The sequence below is a fragment of the Oreochromis niloticus genome, linkage group LG10, assembly GCF_001858045.2.
Source record: "Oreochromis niloticus isolate F11D_XX linkage group LG10, O_niloticus_UMD_NMBU, whole genome shotgun sequence".
NCBI lineage: Eukaryota > Metazoa > Chordata > Actinopteri > Cichliformes > Cichlidae > Oreochromis > Oreochromis niloticus.
In genome coordinates this window covers 7,369,135-7,390,018 of record NC_031975.2, presented here as the reverse complement: position 1 = coordinate 7,390,018, position 20,884 = coordinate 7,369,135, and the positions used below count along the sequence as shown (strand labels likewise).

General features: G+C 40.7%; 1 protein-coding gene across 1 annotated transcript in view; it reads left to right on the top strand.

Moving 5' to 3' along the window:
- The window catches only part of msi2b (musashi RNA-binding protein 2b), a 258,025-nt gene that overhangs the window by 130,365 nt on the left and 106,776 nt on the right, over window positions 1-20,884 (top strand). The window contains 1 exon segment of the mRNA XM_019363878.2: window positions 13,080-13,128. Within this exon segment, the coding sequence (XP_019219423.1) occupies window positions 13,080-13,128 (49 nt within the window).

Here is a 20,884-nt window from a genome sequence, read left to right as displayed (position 1 = left end):
CTATCACAACTCGGAATCAACAAACAACAAAACAACTCAGAGTTTAAAAAAATAAAAAGCATAAGTGAAAATAACAACAATAAGGTAAACAGCAGGGGCGTATGACGCACTCGGCTCACAGTTCAGTTTAGGATACAGGGATTAATGTTTGATGCACTCTGAATATTCTTCAGGATTAACTGAAAGCAAACAATGGCTTTTCCACCTCTTTCTCAAACAGAAACACAAACCTGCATTCTCCTAATGATGATTAATAATTTTCATTAGCGAATAATGTGCCAATTACTTTCTTAATTAGCAAATTTATCACTTGCTCTACAAGAATATAAACAACAACACTTAAATTTACAGTTCAGAGCCCCCAAGGTTATGCTGTGACATTTGAAGGGAAAGCAGAGAAATGTTCACACTTATGAAAAAGTGGCCATTGCCACTGCTCACTTATCGCGATACGGCTTCTTGTAGATTTTAAGTCAAACAAATAAAATAGTACTATGTTCAATAAAGAAAAAGAACAAATGCCTGCACGGGAGGATTCCCCCAACACCTGACATCAAAGAGGAAAGAATAGCAACTCGAGTGTTTCTCCAGTGGACGAAGAGCAGGAATCAAATGATTTTCTGTTTATTTTCTAAAGCCAACCTTTAACAAATCTCTACAAACTCCCAGACACTGGAGTAAAACATTATTATAGCTCCCACTAATGTCAGAGCCTTTGTCTATTCATTTAATTGTAGCATACTTATCCTGATGGAATTGCTCTGTGACCTTTAGTATTTTTATTTCTTCAGCCCTTATATTTGCTAAGTGATGGTATTCTGCCTGATTAGCGCACCCTCGTCCCCCCAGACACACACACACACTCACTTACACACACACAGTTTCAAAACACAATGTATTCACTCCCAGAACCCCACTCCCATTGTTCTGCTTTATAACACTGGGAAAGGAGCATCAGTCAAGTATATTAGCTGGATCCTATTACTGTCACCAGATTGCCTCTCTGAGCCATCTTAAAGAGCCCCCAGACAAAACTTCCTGTCATGTTAATCCAAGCTTTAATAAATAGAGGGATGTGTAACCATATTCAAATAGGGGCTCCCGTATTTATGCTGACAAAGAGAGACGGGCTATCATGAAATGACAGATGAAAGTGTTTTGCATGAAAAGGAGGAGGGGAAAAAAGTTTTTATCGGCACTCATTCTCTCCCATTCTAGCGAGAAATGTCAAATTATTGAAATGGTCTTATAAAAAAAAAAGAAAAAAAAAAGCTTAACCCTAATCTAAGTAAAACACTGCAGGTATTAGGGGTGGTGGCCATTGTGAGTGAAATTAATGCTATTCACTTGAGCCTAGCAGTTCATTTTATCCCCCTTGTTCACCTATTAATATCAAAGTATATAATACACACCTTGTCTCCTAAAAGAGATTTATGGATCGGATTCATGAGCAGTCATTGAGCACTTTCACTAATTCATGGACACAAAATAGTCCATTGTTGAGATTTTATTTTTCGCCTGGTTATTAACACAATTAGTAAATGGCTTATTATGTGAGGCACTTCTGGCTGTGTCTTTTAGTTAAGCGGAAGCAGTCACAGGGCTACAGTGGAAGCCTTTTGCATTCCTGAGTATACTCAAACACAACAAAGTGAACTAAAAGCGACCTCTCCAATTCAAGGCCACCTCTTAGATTCACATGTGAAGAAGAACAGACACTATCACAGAGAAGGACAAGCGCTCATTCAGACTAGGTTAATTTCTATCTAGTCATTTCTCCACTGAAGAAAAGAGCTCAGTTAAGCCGGCATTTCACAGCTCCATATCAGTGGTGAAGAGATGCCTTATTTCAATAATGTGCCCATCAAAACTGTACATAAGACCCTATCTTGCAAGTAACTTATTAGTGTAATAGTGTATATTAAAAGAAATAGCAGGCTTCGTAACTAGGTCTGATATTCTTGAATAATCAAGCCCCATTTTATCTTAAATACCTAATAGTACCATATTACCGCAATAGAGCACTTGACTCCCAGACTGCTGGCTTACTAATGGTTCCTGTGGTATTTAAAAGTAGAATGGGAGGCAGATCCTTCAGCTTTCAGGCCCCTTTTCTGTGGAACCAACTCCCAGTTTGGATTCGGGAGACTGACAACCTCTCTTTTACTTTTAAGATTAGATTAAAACCTTCCTTTTTGATTAAGTATATAGTTAGGGCTGAATCAGGTGATCCGGTACCTTCGCTTAGTTATGCTGCAATCCATAGCTTTCTCATGACATCAGAGCTACTGGGACAACCCTACCTGGAGGGCAAAAGCAGCACTGCAGTCCTTTGGCCTATAACCATCCTTTGAACGTCTTCAAGTTTAACTTAAATCTCAAATAGTTGCTGTGCTATCAGATACACTAATCAGCATCAGATTGTTGTAGGGTATGGCACCAACATGTGAACAAACCTCTCCTGAGTCCGCCTTACACGCCAAATCGCACCAATCCCTGCTTCTCCACAACAACCCAGGCTGTCAGTGGTGGCTCATTTAAACTGTAGGAATGGTTGAACTGACGTGGGAAAAATACTTGGTCATCTTTACAATTGAATAGTACTGGAGCTTTTCTGGCCCTACACTGTAAAAGTCCATGTAAACAAAACGTAAGATTTATCTTTGGTAGTTTGTTTAAGCTAGCTGTTTTGTTGTTGTGACTTGGCTCTGTATAAATAAAACTGAACTGAAACTAAATTTAATTGACTCTGAGTTAAAGTCTAACTAGGCCTATACTCAAATATTAGTAAATGTTGTTATGTATGCTGCAGTTACATTTAGAATAAAACTTTAAGAAACAGAGGTTTTGCTGCCTCACTGCAGTTTAGCCCAGTTATGAAATATTGATACCAGTTTTATTCGTATTCCTTCTAGTTTGCACTATGCAGACAATTAGATAAAGATCTTATCAGGAAGCAAGGTGAAAAGTTTCTCAGACAGTTTTTCTGTCAGTCACTGAGGCATGTCACTGGCATATTACCTGCATGCTAATTCTGACTAGTGCTAAAAGTTCGAATGGTTCTAAATACTCTTTTAGCAACACAGTGAGCCTGATTTAAGCAACTGGATCTGCATAGGTGGCATTTATAATAGAGTTTTAAAACAGGCTCTTTATGTTTGAAAATGAATGGGAATGGGACTTCTAAGAAAGGTGCTGAAAAAAGGTTTAATCATTGGAAGCTGCTTTTATGTTGGCATAAACTGTCTGCACACCTTTACTGCTTCTGCAATGAAAACCGAGAGAGCAACCGCAAAAACTTTAAGAGGGACAGTAAAAGGGACGTTGGCTGAATATTTGAATTCCAAAATATAGTAAATAATGAAATGAAATATCAGCAACAAGACTGTGAATGGAATATGGGAAAGGTTTTTGAAGTGAATGAACTTAATATGTATTCAAATGGATTTAATAGAAGTTGTGTACCCTAATGCCACTTCAATCCTTTTCATCTTCTGCAATCTCCTCATATTAAGTCAATTTAAACAAACCTCTCCCCAGCCATGTCTTTAACCTTTTTGCAATGTGTTTTCACTCAGCCTCCCTAAACTATATTGCATCCTCTGACCTTTCCACACCCTCCGGTCAAAGGTGCTCTGAAGTATATATTTACAAGGAGGGGGGGAAAGGGGGGTGCAGAATGTCAAACTTGTTTTGTGTGTTTGTTTGTGCCTTTGTCCATGTGTGTGTCTGCTAAAAGAGGAATCTGATTGGCTTTCTAGGAGGAAGGACATCATTTTAAATAAGTCCTCAATGTTAAACTGTTTGCTGTAGGGCTTAGGGATTGCTCACCTCTCCAAATACTATTTTAGCTTGAAAGCATAATATTTCCCAGCCTGAGCTTTCACATGGGAGAAAGAGGGAGGGCCCTGGTGCAGCAGTTTCATGGAGGTGGCTTGCAGGCATACTCCATTCTGACAGAATGAGGAGGCACTCTGCAAGAGTGTGGCGGAGAGGAAAGGGGCCCTATTAATAAAATGACTCCATAATGGGTAGTTCCCTGCAGCTTGGCAAAGGAAGACAGGCGGATTGATGGACGAGACCAAGTCCTACTTCCTCAAGCATACTGAGCTCAAGTGTGTGGACATGCCTCTGTGAGGCCAAACAGAGGGCCAGACCCAGCAATATACCGAACTCTAGTTGACACAGGAAGTGAGAACCTGAGGTTACCTTCAGTGTAATGGGGTCACAGTGGCTGTTTTAAATGAGAAACACACCGCTTTTAAGACCAGTCTGAAAGCTGACTTTTATCCTTCATGAAAGGTTGAGGCTATTTTCCTTTTAATACAATCTGCTCAGTATCACAGATGGTTGGTTTGGAGGATGGACGCAGAAAGAATGTTCCTTAATTGTAGGTAAACAAGACTCCCTGGGTGACAGCGTTATGTTTCTGTAGTGCATGATTGGGATTACTTAAGAATAAAACATTGTTTTGTATAGAAATTTGGTTCATTTACAAGAACAGGGTGTCAGAGTATGACTCATTGTTACCTCCATTTTTTTTTTTTTGTGGGAGCCTAGATGTGTGGAGTTGTGCTAATAAAATATTTTTGTGGCACAACAGTGCTACAGTCTGCTCTAACAATACAACAGCCTCCTGAAGGCATCACTCCATCATCCTTTTATTACATTTCTTTGTAACAGTACATTGATTAGAGTGGCCTCAGCATGACTGTCTTTTTAATTGTGTATTTGCTGATCTGAAAGCTGCTCAGAGCTCCGTGGTAGGATCTGTTCTAACCATTTCAACAATGCTCTAAGGCATTCTCGACACACAAAGCAAAGTTCATTGTTCGAATATACATCAGTTTGTATCACCATAGCGACCTCCTTGGATGCTGAGCAGGGGACCTCATAAATATGTAATCCTGACAGATTTGAGGAATTGTCCTCCTCAACTGTTTCTCTCAAGCCATTTTGTTAATGTCAACAAGAGGGAAAGTTAGTGGAATAAGCAGTGACAATCCGCCAGTGGTGTATATCATTAATAATTACGTACACAAGAATTCCTGTGGAATAAATGCTGAAAAACACAAATCCGTCTGTCGCTTCTGTTTTTCAGCAGTGGGTATAAAAATAATAGATGAAGCGTGTATACTGTCAGCTAGTTTCCTTTGTGGAGCTCTGCGGTTGCGTCACACTGTATATTATACAGAATATAGTGTAACAGGTAAGACTTGTATTTGCCAATCAAACATGTGATTGATTCTGATTAATATGTTAATGCTAGGGCAGCTTTGCAGCACCTTGTGTTTTCTGTCCAGGAACAAAGTATTTGTCCCTTTAGATCTGTGCAAATTGGCATTTCTAAAAAAAAATGTTATTTATTTTCAAAAGAGTTAAGGAATAAAGTTATGCTGTGAGAAACTATGAAACAGACATATTTACTTAAAAGAAAAAAGAGAAAGAAATGTGGTAGACAGAGCAGACAGCAGATAAGCGCCTCTTCACCCCGACATCGCTGTGCTTTTTCTATCTGTATGTGTGTGATGTGTGTGTTAAGTTTGCACTCTAGCCGTGCATTTTTATCACTTCTGCGGAGGGTTGCCACTCATCCATTATAATAAGGAATATTCCTTTTGGGAAAGAAAAAGGTTGCGTACCAGATTAAACATAGCTGGCCTGGCCCCTGGCTCGTTGGAAGCTGAAAGAATAGATCGTCCATCTCGGCTCACGCTTAAGAACGCTGTCCCTTTTGCCACCTTGTGTAATTGCAAGAGCTTATGGGGAGCTAAAATTTTGCCCTCTGCTCCTCGTTAAACTACCACTTGTAAAAGCGCTCAAGCGTGGATGCAGCACACTGCAGCTCAACGTTCCCAGACAATGATATAGATTTCCTCTACAAAAGAACAATTGAAAGGGTTGTCACAAATTTGTCCATTGTCACTGGTCGCTATCATTTCTCTGTTAATTGCCATCATTGTAATAGAATATTAGATGCACTACTGCGAGGGGAGTGTTGATGAAGGGGCAGCACGAGCGGAGTTTTTCTCCTTGACCATGACCTTATCTGTCATCGCGGTAATGATAATAATGATGTGATACATCACTGATCGATGGAGGGATTTCTTTTTTGCCCCCTTTACCCACCCGGCTGCAAGGCTGTCCTGCAAGTTCGGCTACAAGCAGCTGCACCTAGAAACAGGAGGGAGTCGGCCCTTTAGTCAGAAACACTTGAGAAAAATGGATGCTTGCCAGCAAGAGGGCTTAAACCAGGGTTCTACTTATGAAAAGCGTTCTTACTGTAGGGTATATTGAGGGCCAAACTTGTTCACATGATCTGTATTTATTGCTTTGAGTTGTGCCAATAGAAAATTGGCACTATGATATTTTTTTTGTATTTGAGGCATTTGTAGAAGGATTTTTTCATGCTGAATTGGCCACAAATGATTTTGAGCATCACCTGGTAAACCGATGCAAATAGCCCAGTCAGTGCTTTGGTGTTGGCAGCGTGAGCACAAATCCCAGTAATCCTTGACACCAAAACTGACACCAAAATTGCCTAATAACTACACACAGCTCAATTCTTTCCACTCAGATAAAAATGGAGTTCACAGCAAGTGCAATAAAAGCAAGAAAAGAAACCACTGTGTATCCCAGTGCAGCCAACACAAAACTGCACCAGGTGCCAGTACAAAGACAGAGACGCAACAAAAGGATAGGCACAGCCTACTCTCAGGTCACTATCTGTGGCTCAGGCCTTCGTTCCTTTGGCATCAGATATGATCTATATCAGTGTCACCCCCAAATTGCAGGAAAGCTCCTCTAGCCTTCAGCCATGAGCTGAATGTAAATGTGCATTTGACACCTATCTAAATAGCTGTCATAATTCATTTCCAGAGCTCTTAAATCTCCCCCTGTCACCTGGCACCTCTGCTGTTTTCCTGTCCAAAAACAGAGCACATTAGCCTTTATTGATGTGTTTGTCCTTTGATACATAATTCATCATTCAACCACATTTTTCTTTTTTTCTAGAATTAGCATGTATTTTTCTGTGCTTGTTCAAACATATGGATTGACACAGACAAAGAGGTTGTACTTGGTGTGAGGTTGAACCTTGTGCTATATGTCAGAAAAGGTCTCTTTTTCTCGGCTTATTGAAGCAGAGTGATATAGAGCTTTACCGTCATGTTACTCTGAAGATGACTTACCTTCAGTGGTCTGACAATAGAGAAAAAATAAATAGTTTCACAGACAGAACTTGCAGCAAAAAAATCTTTTAACTTCAACCAAAAGGCATGCTGTAGATAAAACTTTCAGAGGTGCATTAAATACTGCGTAAACACTACTAATCAATCAAAGCACACAACCTGTAAAGGACACTAAGTATTTCCTCTGGTCCTCCAGAACTCAGAGGAGGATGCTAATCTTCTAGCATTTGCATTGATTTGTTGTTTGACAACACAGTGAATGCGTAAAAGCTCCCAGTGCACCAGTTAATGTGTGATCTGTTGGTCGATGCCTTTAAAACCCAGGCAGAAGTTCTTTATTCACAGAAATTATGAACAATTTGTAATAGCAACAGTGTAAGAGCTTGCACAATGGGATTCAGAAAGAGGAAAGGGCTCTAGTATCAAATCACTACCTTCTTGCTGTGTATTGCTAGTAAGCCAACACTTGACATAAATAATATACTTCTGCTGGCCCTTTGTTAGAGGTTATTTGGTTCAGATGTGTTTGCTGCAGGTTCAGTTAAAGAGCTGCCCGGCCTCTTGCCCGCTGACTGCCTTCCAGCAGCCTCTTCTTAAGCGGTCATGGACTGTTCCAGTGCATATACCACAGTGAAATAGACTTTTGCTCTTTTCTTCATTGTCACAAAAGGCCAGGCACTTCGCTGGAGTTCCCATTCCCTTTTTACATAGTGATAAGACAGCCATTATCCTTTGAACCTTTCTTTTCACTGTGCCAGGAGAAAAGGAAGAGTGAAAGAGAAGGAGGAGGAGGACAGAGAAAGATTTCTTCCCTGAGGTGAGCCTGGCCTCACCTCTGTGTGGCGGGCTTTTTTTTGTGAGCAGTGAAGAGGTCCTTAACCTTCTATCAGATGGAGGCACACAGTTGTGTTCTGCTTGAATAACTACATTGAAAAGCCCTGAAGCACAGGAGATGGTTCTATAGACTCTGCAAGTGGCATAGAGAGAGGGAGAGAGAGGGAGAGAGAGGGGGGGGGGGTGTATAGTATGACCTGCTGGAGTGTGACCCTCACATGATGTGCACATTCTTTGTTAAAGTGCCCATCAGTGCTTCACTGTGAATCTGTGTTCTTTGTTGGATGGGTCTCGCTGACAGGATGGTCCTTCTAATAATGTCACAACAACACAGTTCACACATTTATGTAATACACTTCCTTTAATAGACCTCACTTCATTTTACAAAGTAGCAGTCTTTCTGCTCTCAGGTTGTAAATGGCTTTATGGTGGCAATACTATCAATATTAGAGTGCAGATATCTGAATGTCATGCTGCATGAAGGGCTCGTGGTGGCTGATGGCTGATGAAACTGTGGGCCACTTGTTTATACAGCACCACATGACAACACAACCCACCGCAGTGCTCAAGACTTTACATCCACTTATTGACAGAGATGAAAGACGTATGTTATTCACCTTATTGTAGCCGAGATTGTTACAGTTAACTAAAATGACACAAAAAAACAAAAACTATGTGTGGGGAAAAAAACAGTTAATGGGAGAAGAAAAAACTGGACTTAAAAACATGAGAGCTAACTGAAATTGCCTATAAAAAAAATGACTCAAATTAAAAAGTGCAAGATGTCTCTTTAAGTTTTAATGTTAGTATATTTATTGAGATGTCTACATGACTATGCTTAGGCTGTCTTCAAAAAGCACTGTATTTGCATTTTTATTTCTGAATGTTTGACATAAATTCTCCAAATTATACAGTGAGCATAATAAAAACTAAACTAAAATGAAACATTTTCTAACAATAAAAACTAAACGGAAACAAATAAACCTACTTTGGAATTTGAAATGACACTAAATTGAAAACAAAAACTTATTAAATGAAAACTAATTAGATAATGCAAAACTGTAATAACTCATCCAGGCTTACAGATGAGGACAGAATTATTAACCCCCTTATGAAAATGTTAAAATATTTCTTTTTTTCTTTTTCTTCTTCTTTTTTTTTTTTACTATTTCCCAAACTGTTAAACAGAGCAAGGAATTTTTAACACAGCTTCTCCAAACATCCCAGTTTTATTTTGGACACAGAAAATCAATTATTCCATAAGCACCAAAATGACCAATGTCAGCATTACATTATTAGCTCCCTGATACTAATAGTCAGCTGTGCATTTTCTTGCATTTCCTTTGATGGATTACAGCCTGCAGTTATTTGTTGTAGTTTACAATAAGTCTCACACACATCTCCCAGCCCGTTCTTCTTAGGACGAATCTCTCAAGCTCTTCCAGATTTGATGGTCCTCTGGTATGGATCTTGGTCTTCAGTCAGCCCATCGATTTTCAGTGGGATTCAAGTCAGGGCTTTGCACAAGCCAGTCTGTAACATTCACTTTGGTCTTCTGGAAGTATTTCTTTACTAAAAGTGGCATATGTTTTGGGTCATTGTTGCGTTGGAAGACAAAGTGACAACCAAGACCCAGTTTTGCTGCTGACTGCTTGAGATTTTCTTTTGAAATCTTCTTCCTTCATGGTTCCTTCGTGCTTGACTAGATTCCCAGCTCCAGACGCACTGAAGCATCCAAACAGCATAATGCTCCCACCCCTGTGTTTTACTGGGTCTCTCTGCCCAAAGATCTCCAGTTTCATCTTATCTTACTGGAGGATGTGCTTCCAGTATGTATAATCTTTCTCCAGGTTGTCCTTAGCGTACTTCAGTATGGCTTGAAGGCGTCTCTTCTGCAGAAGTAGAGTTTTTCTTAGTCCATCTCCTGGTTTGTGACCATCAACAATTCATTTTCTCAAGTCTAAAGTCTATTTCATTTTTGGCATTATGCTTTCTCAAGTGACAGCTCAAATCTTTGCTGAGGTTTTTGATCTGTGTATAAATTGGAAGAGAAGCCTTAGTTTTAACTTGATTTTACAAGCTTTGACCATTACACAGCTAAAGCAAATCATTGTAGACCAGTGGTTTGTTTCTATGGCTCAATATAATATCATGCACCTAGCCATGTCTTTACAAACATTTGTGAAAGAATGGGTTATTCTAAAAAGCTTGCTGAATTAAAGCGTGATACTACCAAGATTCCATGATCAACTGCAGACTAAAAATTATAGATTTGAGGCACATAGTGTATACATTTCGCCCATGCACTGCTGGCTCAATAACTGCAGAGTTCCACACCAAATCTGCCATTAACATCAGCACAAATACGTGGCATAGGTTTCCATTGCTGAGCGGCTTCTATAGGTATAATCTGTAAGTGCCCCAGTAGTTTTTCCTATTAGTGTAACTCTTTCTCACCAACCGATCAAGCCAGATGGATGAAACTCCCTTAAACTAAGTCTGCCAGAGGTCTTTTCCTATTAGGAGAAAGTTCTTCCTCCCCACTGTCGCCAAGTGTTTGGTCACGTGAATGTAATGTCATTCACACTGTATGCATATGTTTGAACTCTCTGATATAGTAGGGTCTTAATGTTAATTTATGTTGTGTTACTACTAAAATACAATGCTATTCTATTTAATGTTTTGGGAAGTTCTATGTGCCTGTATTTCTTTAAGTGTCAAATAAATATGCCATTTTTGTTTGCACTTCTACTGATGCATGGACTAGTGACTGTGTTGGCTCTTGCAGTATCACTGACATTAGATGACAGAAGTCAAATGCTATAAATTTCTGTCTCCCATGTAAATGATCACAGGCTGTCAGCCACGCTTGTCAAATTAAACGTTTACCATAGTTGGTAAACATGCCATTCCATCTTTGCTCTGCAATGCAGCTTTCACGCTGTCAAATGCTTAGGCATTAGAAACCCTTTCTGGTGCTACAAGCTGAATTCCAGCTACAGAAACGGACCGAATCGAAGTTTTCTTACCTCTCGTTTTCAGTGCTGTGCAGACACTAAACAGTCTAAAAGTTTCTTTGGGTTCTTTAAACTTAGCCTGTGGACTGCTGCTGTTAGCACTTATGGGTTCCAGTTTCCCAGTTTCCTCTCACTTTAATGTGATTTTGATTAGATCGGCTGGAATGAGACAGACGTTAGGTTTGGTGACATTTTAAATGTCTGTTTAGAAAACTGTTGCTGCAGGTGATGTTGCCCAGCAGCTGTTTATTTGTACTCCCCCTGTAATATTTTCCCGCCACACAGTCATCAGATAGCACATTTTTCAGAGACACTGCAAACTTCATTATTTTTTTTTTTACCCCTTTTGTGTTGACAAAGAGAAATAGTCCAGGGAAAATAATAACTTTGTTAGTGATGGTATAAAAGTGCCAGCTCAAGTACCAGCAGCTCTGTTGAATTTATACCCACACTTGAGCATTTCCTGACAGTACTTAAGATAGACTGCCTGTCTAACTTTTGTCCTCTTTGTAAAGACTTAAGCAAGCGATTATTATTTTAGAAAGTGAGTGTGAAATGCCTGCCTGCCATTTTAAACAATATCACCCCTTGCACAAGTTCCACGTTTTAATTCAGGATTCTTTACTTGCCATGTCTCCCTCTTGCAATGACTCTGGCTTAACTTAACCACACGTAACATCCATTGTTTTGTTCTGTCACAGCTGTTGTTTATCACTAATTTGCAGAACTGATGCAACTCTGTAGGATTTAATAAGCCCCACCTTTCCGCAACATTTACCTGCAGGCTCTGCCTGCCTTCCTTTTCAGGTAGTCTGGCAAACAGCAGTTCAGGTGCTCAGGCGCTGGGTGTGTGTATACATATATAAGTTACTTGAGGATTCACATCAGTATTGCTTGCTAAAATTGACAATTTGGAAATAATTTAGGGAGGAGCAAATCAAGTGCCTGTGAGCCATACAGTGAGTAACTTGGCCCTACAAGCTGTGCCAACATCTTGTGTGCCAAATGTGTGGCAAGAGGGTGGCACGAACAGCGTGCCAGCGCTAGTCTGCCTGGCTGCCAGACACTTCTCTTTATCCAATCAGACAGTTCGGTTTGAGTGAGACCCCCTATTCTTGTCTCTTCCCATCTCCTCCCGAAGCTTTGTAACCCTCCCGTGAAAAGCACAGATGCACACTTGCACACTATTAAGCCTCCTCAGTACAGTTACACTTACCTATAGACCATAACCAGGGAGTGAATGGTGCAGAGTGCTCCCTCTTTTTGTTTCTGTCTGCTGCTGCTGCTGCTGCTCTCTACTCCTCCATCTTTTTTTCTTTTCTTTTTTTTTTTCTTAGACAACATCACAGGCTAAATGAGCATGCCTCAGTCTGTTTTTTAAGCATTTCATCAGCATTATAGAAAGAAGAGTGTGTCTAGAGATCTGTTTTTCGGGGATGTGTGAAAAAAAAATGCTGCCTGTCTGTGTGTGGCTTTATTGGACATGATGAAGGATGATATTATGGTGGATGGTGCTGCTGCTGCTGCTGCTGCTGGGGCTCTGAGATGAGGAAGGATCACATTTGTCTCACACCCGCTTAGTATAATGTGTGTATCTGTCCCTCTCCCCAAGACTGGACATCAGTGTTCATCAAAATAAACATATTGTCAACACAGTTTTTCTTCTTCTTCCTTCTTTCTTTTTTCTTCTGGTAGTTTTTGTTAATTTTTCTCCCATTGCTGCTCTTCACTTCTTCACATATTTGCCACATCTAATCCAGAAAACATGTAACGCCACTGTGATTGCATGGATTTCTTTATCGCTGAAATTTTAATCTATAGATGGACATGGAAGTGGTAACCCGACAACATAGCGTGAACTCCGATTTATTATGTGGAAGAGGGGTGCTGGGGAAGAAATCAGTGTAAAGGAGTGAAAATAAATATTCTAAGAGCAATTACTGCGAGTAGATGAGCTGCGATTCAATAGGGAGAAGGTGATGCGAGGTACTTGCCGAAAAGATTAAGCTAATGTCGGTACTCCTCTTATGTCTTCCAGGTTGATGATGCCATGCTTATGTTTGATAAGACTACTAACAGACATAGAGGTAAGTGCACACCTTCTGTTCCCCCTTTCCTGATGTTTTTTTTCCCTCTCTGTCTTTCCGAAAGGTGAGAAAATAGTCATTTTATGTCCTTTCCCCATGAGATAACACAGAACAGTTCCATTTCACATGATATTAGGTGTGCCATCTGTTCAACAATGGGAGCGTGTCAAAGTAATCAATAAGCTGGTACGGTGTTTAGAATGTTTGAGCATTGGATGGCGAGCGTGTGCGTGTGTGTGTGTCTGCGATGATGCTGGTGTGAGTGTTTCAGAGAGGTGCTTAAAGGGTGTAAAGATTGCGAGATGGTGGGTGCTGTGCAGTCAGATAACAGCATCAGATAAGACCCAGGAGAAGCACTGACTTTATCGTTTTATCTCATCAGCTCCTTATCTGAGATGAGGGGGGACATTTCTCTCTCAAGCAGAAGGACTTTCCAAAGACAGGTTTCCTCCCTGCACCACAATGCGGCGTCGGCGTATTTAAGCCAAGCGGCACTCTTTTAGGCCCCGACTTAACCACCGGCAGACACGTATATAGGCCTGTCACTTATCCGCAAAACTGTGCGATGGTTGGTATTGCTGCCTCACACAGGTACGCTAAAGGAACTTTTTAGGAGACAGACTGTCCCTGGCTGTTTATGCCTGTATGTATCATTGTGTGCGTGAGCAGTCGACAGGCGCTGACAGGTATTTCCACAAGAAAAAGGAGCAGACACTCCTGTGTTTGTCACGCCAGTCAGCTCACTTGTAGGCAGAGCTGGCATCACAACCCTCTCACTCAGCTGGGCTGAGCATATAGATGTAAATATTTGTTTGCAGCGAAGAAGTCGTCCCCTCAAAGTGTATAAATGTTTAAGTGCAGTGTTCTGGGATCGAAAGCAGTTATTGTTTTGCGAGTGAGCTCTGTCTTTGGTTTTTAAGCTATATCCGTGTGTGAGTGCTGTGCAGGCAAACTCTTTTGAGTCTGGTAAACAGTTTCTAAGTGTGAAACATGTGAACTATAGTGGAAGTGATCTATGGCTTTGAGGGGATTTTGATCTGTAGTGACAGAACCCAGTGTGAGGTCTGCTTTGAGACGAAGGCTTTTCTCTCACTCTCTCTTATTTCTCGCTCTTCTCTCTCCTGTCTGCTGCACCGCCAGCCCTCTGTGAAAGGGGCTGGGCGCCACGCTTGGAGAGTGTGTTAGGCGTTTGCCTTTGGGCAGCAAAATGCCCTTCAAATGAAGACAGTGATGGAGAAACAGCCTCCTTGGCAATTTTTCTGATGACAGCGGGCATATTTATATTGAGTGTGACACGGAGACAGGCGTCAGGTGCAGTTCTTCCTGCAGTTGCTGTTTTGTCTAAGTAGCGTTTTGATTATTTGTTCCAGTGGGAATTTGACACGGTAGATATTTGCTTTTTTTCATCTTGGGGGAAAAAAAACAAAAAAAGCACAACAGGTCTTTCAGATGAATGGCACAGAATATTACAAACCTCTAAGAAGTAATTCACCAGAGTCATTAATGTGACTGGTCATGTTTTTATTTGCTATATTTACTTGAACATCAGGAGGTTATGCTGTAAAAAAAATTTGCTATTTTTACTACTAAACCCTTTTAAAGGTGCTCTTTCACTGCTGTGCAACAACAAAGGTTCAGATGGCCTCATTTGAATGTCATTTCTGTAGCTTTTTTGTTTTTCTCCCTAAACATTTCTTACCTAAGGTCAGTGCTGTATATTGCTGTATATTGCTGTATAATGCGATGTTTTTTTGGGGGGGGGTTTGGAAGAGCTTATTGTGTGTTTTGAGATGCATGATCGACACTTGATTGTGAGTGTTTTCTTTGGGGCTGTGGTGAATTGGATAGAGGACAAACGTCACACTTCACTAGTAGCAGCATTGTCCTTCAGACGGTCCCTGCGAGCCTGGCGAAACGACAACCAGAGGAGACATTCTCTACCCTTCTCATTTCTACCTTTTCTTTTTTTTTTTTCCTTTTTACTCTCTATCTCTCCCGGTCATTCAGTCTTATTCGTTTTTCCTTTTCTTCTATCCAGTCACACTATTTCTGTCCCCAAACCATCTCCCATTCTGGCCTGTCTTCGCCATCTCTTGTCTTTCTCCTTCTGTCTCTCCTGTTAGAGGACACTCGCTGTAAGCAAAGCTCCTCACAAAGGCACACGCTCCACACCATCTCCTTGGCATTTAAAGGAGTAGAATACAGCCAATTGTGTTGGAAATTGAACTCTCTAAAGCCTCCCTTCCCGCTGCAGCAGTTCATTGTGGGTGAGTTCAGTGTCTTTGCTGAGCGGCTTGGGCTGTCCAGAGGTTGATGCCAGAGGGCGCCTATTGTTCCATGTTCTACTGCAGTGTCCCCCCCACCTCACCCCACCCTCACCCACTCCTGCTCCGCCTCCCTACAACCTTCCCCTGTTTTTTTCTCCTGACATTCATTTTGTGACAGAGAGGAGAATTTCAGGGCATTATTTCACAAGATATTTTTAACTTTTCTTGTTTATGGGTGGTTTATTCGGTTGTGCAGGAGGTCCAGCAAACAGTGCCTGTGCTCCAAAACACAGACTGGGGACAGGGCCATGAGCACAGCAGTAACAGACTACACATACCAGTCATCATTTCCAGCCCCCTCAACATGCCTTCACATGCCAAAACTGGATGACAAGACAAGCTATATGGGTGGGAAATAAAAGCTTTTGGTATAGCCCTGAGTCAAAAATCGTTCTGTCATCCCTTTACCTCCTCCCGTCCCGCAGGCTGACATATGAGCTATGATCTCAAATGTGATTTTTACTGTCAAACACAATTGGCAGTGCCATGAAGAGTGTTACAGGGGTGCAGGAAAAATGGGATCTGTAAAAGGATGGGATTGAGAGCATGATGAAAGAGTGGCAAATATCATTATCCGCCAAAGCATTGAGGTTTAATTTGTAAGTAGAAGTTACAGTAGATGATAAATGAATTCTTTGTCTTGTTACTCGTAAGCGTCCCTTATTAAGTGCTACTCTACCACACCGTAATTAGCCCTCCTTCTCCACCACAGTAGCACTCTCATTGTACCCCACGTATAATTCACAAGGTACCTTGTACAAGGTGAAAATATTTAGCATAGATATTATTCACGAGCAGCTTCCCAGCATCACTCTTACTACACACAAATCAAAACAAGAACAACATGCACAACAGAAATTAGAGCAATGCAATTCCGATGCTAAAATATACTTGCAAGTTTCATGGATGATGATTATGATAATGATGATGATGATGATGACAGATCAAGCAGTCCAGCACGGCACAGTCTCCATGGCAACTTGATCTGGTCACGATAAAAGCTTGGCTGCAAGCACCAATAGGAAAAGTGCATTTTTAATTATTGCTGCTTCCCATGGCGAAGCAATGGGTTTTTTTTGTTGTTTGTTTTTTTTGTTTTTTGTTTTTTGATGACCTGAAGAAGAATTACCAAATCTAAACATCAAGCTTGGTCTCAATACAGTAGCTGAGATATCATCTCACTTTCTGTTTGGCTGCTTCGCTCCAATTTCTATTGGCTGCAACAAACAAACGGTTTGAAAATTTAAACCAGTTGTTTTTTGGGGGGTGGGGGGTTGCCTGTCCCATTTGGATCTTTAGCCATCAGAATTATTGTCTGAAGGCCAAGAAAGATGCCTAGCAGATTTACTTTACCAAGTGGATCATCATGGCCTTGCCATATTGGTCCATTTGTTTGACCTTTATTATTATTATGTATTTATTTTATTTTATTTTTTAGTTGTTACAGATGGGACAGACATGACTGGGGGATAGGACAGGGAGAAAGAAAGAATGAAAGAAAGAGCGGGAGAGAAAGAAAAACAGAGGGGAGAAGAGATAGTGAGAAAGAGGGGAAGAAAAAAAAATCACCTGGATCACCTGTCGAGAGAAGAAAAAACTGAAGAGAAAACATAATAAACACAACACCATCACAATAAACTAGCTAACAGTAAATAACAGTAGATACTAAATATTAAATGTTATTGTGCAGCACACAAGATCGACAGCGCACAATGTGCTTTGAGGTAGCAGCCAAGAAAGGTGTAGTTTGTGTCTGTGAACACCCGTGTGTACACCTGTGTGCTCACCTGTGTGGATCAGTGCGCTTGTATTCAAAAGGTTTCTCCATTTAACGATCGGCTAAGGAGTGTGGGGAGCCAGAGGAGGTATAGTATGTTTTGTGAGGCTCTGAAAGAAGATCACCTCCACCAATTTTGGTCGTGACTGGAACCATTTTCTACCTGAATATGTTCAAAGTTTCAGTTAAATCCAGAATGGTAGTCTCGTCTGTTAGGTTGGCATGCGGGAGGTAACTTGTGTCAGCCTTGGTCTGTGACGCTTTTGCTTTTTTTTGGCACCCACTAGCAATCATTTGTGCTTCCAAGCAAGGTCATAATCAAGTGGCAACTTAGGGTTAGCTTTGGACTAAGGAATCAGATGGAGTGTAATCTTTAAAATCTGCTTTATGCTTCCAGAGTTAAATGTATATTGTAAACGCAACCTCAACTTTGACCTGTTCTTGCTGCAGGAGTGCTAAAACCACAGAAGCAAAAAAAGAGTGAAAAGAAATTCTTATGTGGCCACCTGTATTTGTCTTCAAAGTAAGACAACGCCCATAAATGCCCATGTTAAAAAAAAAAACTGCTTTGCAGCACAGATAAGAATTTTTACAGTCTGGTACTAAAGCTAACTTCCCCTTTTATAACAACTGTCCTTTAACTCACCCATAAAACTTTATTAAGGCTCAAAGTTAGGGATGTGGCTGCGTTGATTGACAGGACACAGGCTGCCGACTCATACAGTTGTGTCAGGCAGCTGCCTGCTAGGCTCCACATCCAATCAATGAACTGGAGCTTTTGATTATGTTTGTAGCTTTGACCTCTTTTGGAGATTGTTTACTGTAATTATCTGGCAAATATTATGTATGATGTGTCAAGTATGTCAACTCATCCAAGAGTCAGGCTGCAGTCTATGGCTGGATAGGTGCTAACCAAGCTCGCTAGCATTAGCTAATAACTTACCATATTTGGACAAGAGGGTTGCTAAGTTATGGTTCCAAAAAACAAGGATGGGAATGAATCTAATGTAAAATGGGGCTTCACAAACCTTCACGGTGGTTACATCCATTGATTATATACAGTATACAGTCTTGAGCAAGTAACTGAGGTCACATAGTTAAAGAAAAAATTGGTAAATGTTTTGATTGACCTCAAAGGTCACTAGGATGTTAAAAAGGATTTAAAAAGCCTAAAAAGGCAGCAGCTGCACTCAGAACATCTAAATCCATTTGCAGTAAGCTATTTAACTATGCAATGGTGGATGCTGCTGTGATTATACTATGATGTTACAAAAGTTTGTTTTAGATGCATTGTCATGTACCATCTTATTTCCTGTAGGCTCTATAAATGTGGAAAACCTGAGGGGGAAAAAAACTGAATTCATTACTAGGATAGAACTGAAAATAAAATAAAATAAAGCAGACCACAAGTCATAAAAGTAAAATGAAATGGTTGTCACGTTGGCACGGTTCTTCGCTCTCTTGTCCACTCATGTTTTTTCATGCTGCTGAAGAGATAATCCACTTTAACCTCTGTCTTTATTAAAGCTTTCAGAGTCTGTGACAGACGTAAAATTAATTAATGATAATCCTAGAGACTGGAAATGCAGCGGTGTTTAAAAAATGAGGATGTAACTAAAGCAAACTGAGTTAACTTCACCTCAAAAATTTGAATGTTTATTTTTGGAGCACTTTTCTAAACCTAATTGCAGAGTGCTTCACTCCTTACAACAACCTCACACCAGGCAGAGTTTACTGCTACATACATACATAGTTGGTTTACTAATGGTTCTTGATGAATCTTCCAAATAAGCGAGCATATGGGAGCAAAGGATAGAAAATGCATCTGTAATTTGTAAGCTGTTCAGCAGTGTTTGTGCTAGTCTTCTATTTTTGTAAATAATCAGATAGTGTTTCACTGTGTTTCTGCCTAAATAATGGTCCTGGTCATGCCACACATACTGCTACATTTCAAATGCTAATCCAAGCAACAGTGGCCCTCCTGGGAGTGGGAAAAATTCCATTTGCTGATGTGTCTGTCCAGTTGTTGTCTGGAAAATCTACTGGAGTAAGGTATTGTCTTTAGTCCCAAAACATGTACAGGAAGGTAGCAACTGTTTGCTCCTCCTGTCATATGCCAGAATGCCCTTAGCATAGAATGGGGCACATTTGTGTGTAGGGCTGTGCGATATGACCAAAATCTCATATCCCGATATTAAGACATCTATCATCCGATAACGATATAAATTACAAAAATGTAACATTTTCTGTAAATTCTGTGAGTCTCGGGCAGCTCGACTTGCGTGAAGTGTTTCCAGCTGGGCGTCGCGTACCTGGAGTCGAGTGTTTTAACTGATGCATGAAACTATACATTTTTAGACAAGTTGTAACAGCCGCCGTTTTCTTTGTGAGTATTTATTACACGGCGTGCTGCAGGGAAAAGCCTGTTCTAACGTTTGAGTCTAAGGTTTATTTTTTAGCACCTGGCTGACGGCTCTTTTTTGCTTCTCATCAGTAAATACTCTGCATCTTTCACGTGATTCAGTTTATTTTGAAAAGTCTCAACAGGATCTTGAGCTTTATTGTGAAAGGTTTATGTGGAAAATAAACAAGCGGACACGAGGTGGTTTTACCGTCGTTGTTGCTAACGACAACGCATAAAAACAAGTGCTTGTCCGTCTGTAGTGTGGTTATATTAAATATAAGAGAAAGAGAGAACTTTAAGAAATTAGCCACTACAGTGACCATCAAAACGATGAAAAAATATTGCCGTAAACAGGTGATTTTGCGACACCACGAAACAAATGATAGCGTAAAATGAAACGATAGACGTTTTTATATCGTCATCCGATATATATCGTTATATCGAACAGCCCTATTTGTGTGCTTAGATTTATTTGGTTTCCCTGTATAACCTTGGTAAAAGCTTAGCTCATATTGTCAACAAAAAGTCAGACTTGTCCCAGGTGGGTGTTGGTCTCCACCAGGGCTGCCTTTTGTCACAGATTCTGGTCTTCATTTTTATGAACAGAATTTCTAGGTACAGCAAAGGGGTGGATGGTGTCTGATTCACTGGACTCAGGATCTTGTCTCTGCTTTTTGCAGATATGTGGTTTTGTTGGCTTCATCAGGCAGTGACTGAGAGCTTGCACTGGGGTGCTTTGCAGCTGAGTGCGAATGAAAATTAGCACCTCAAAGTCTTAGCTAATGGTTCTCAGCCAGAAAAGGATGGAGTGCCCGCTCCAGGTCAGTTACTGCTCCAAGTGGAGGAGTTTAAGTATCTCAGGGTCTTGTTCGCAAGTGAGGAGAGGGTGGAGCAAGACACTGACAGACAGACAGACAGATTGAATATGCTGTACCGATCAGTTGTAGTGAAGAGAACCCTGAGTATCAAAGTAGTCTAAAGCTGTCGATTTACAGGTCGATCTATGTTTCTACGCTCACCCATGGTTTTCAGCTCTGGGTAGTGACTGAAAGAATAAGATACCAGCAGTGGAAATTAGTTTCCTACATAGGGAGGGGCTTAGAATGGAAACACTTCACTGAAAGGAGCCACCTGAAGTGGCACCATTATCTGACCATGATGCCTCCTTGACACCTCCTAAGTGAGGCATTTCAGGCATAACTAAACTGCCCCAAGGACACTATGGAGAGAATGGAGCTCTGGGCTGGC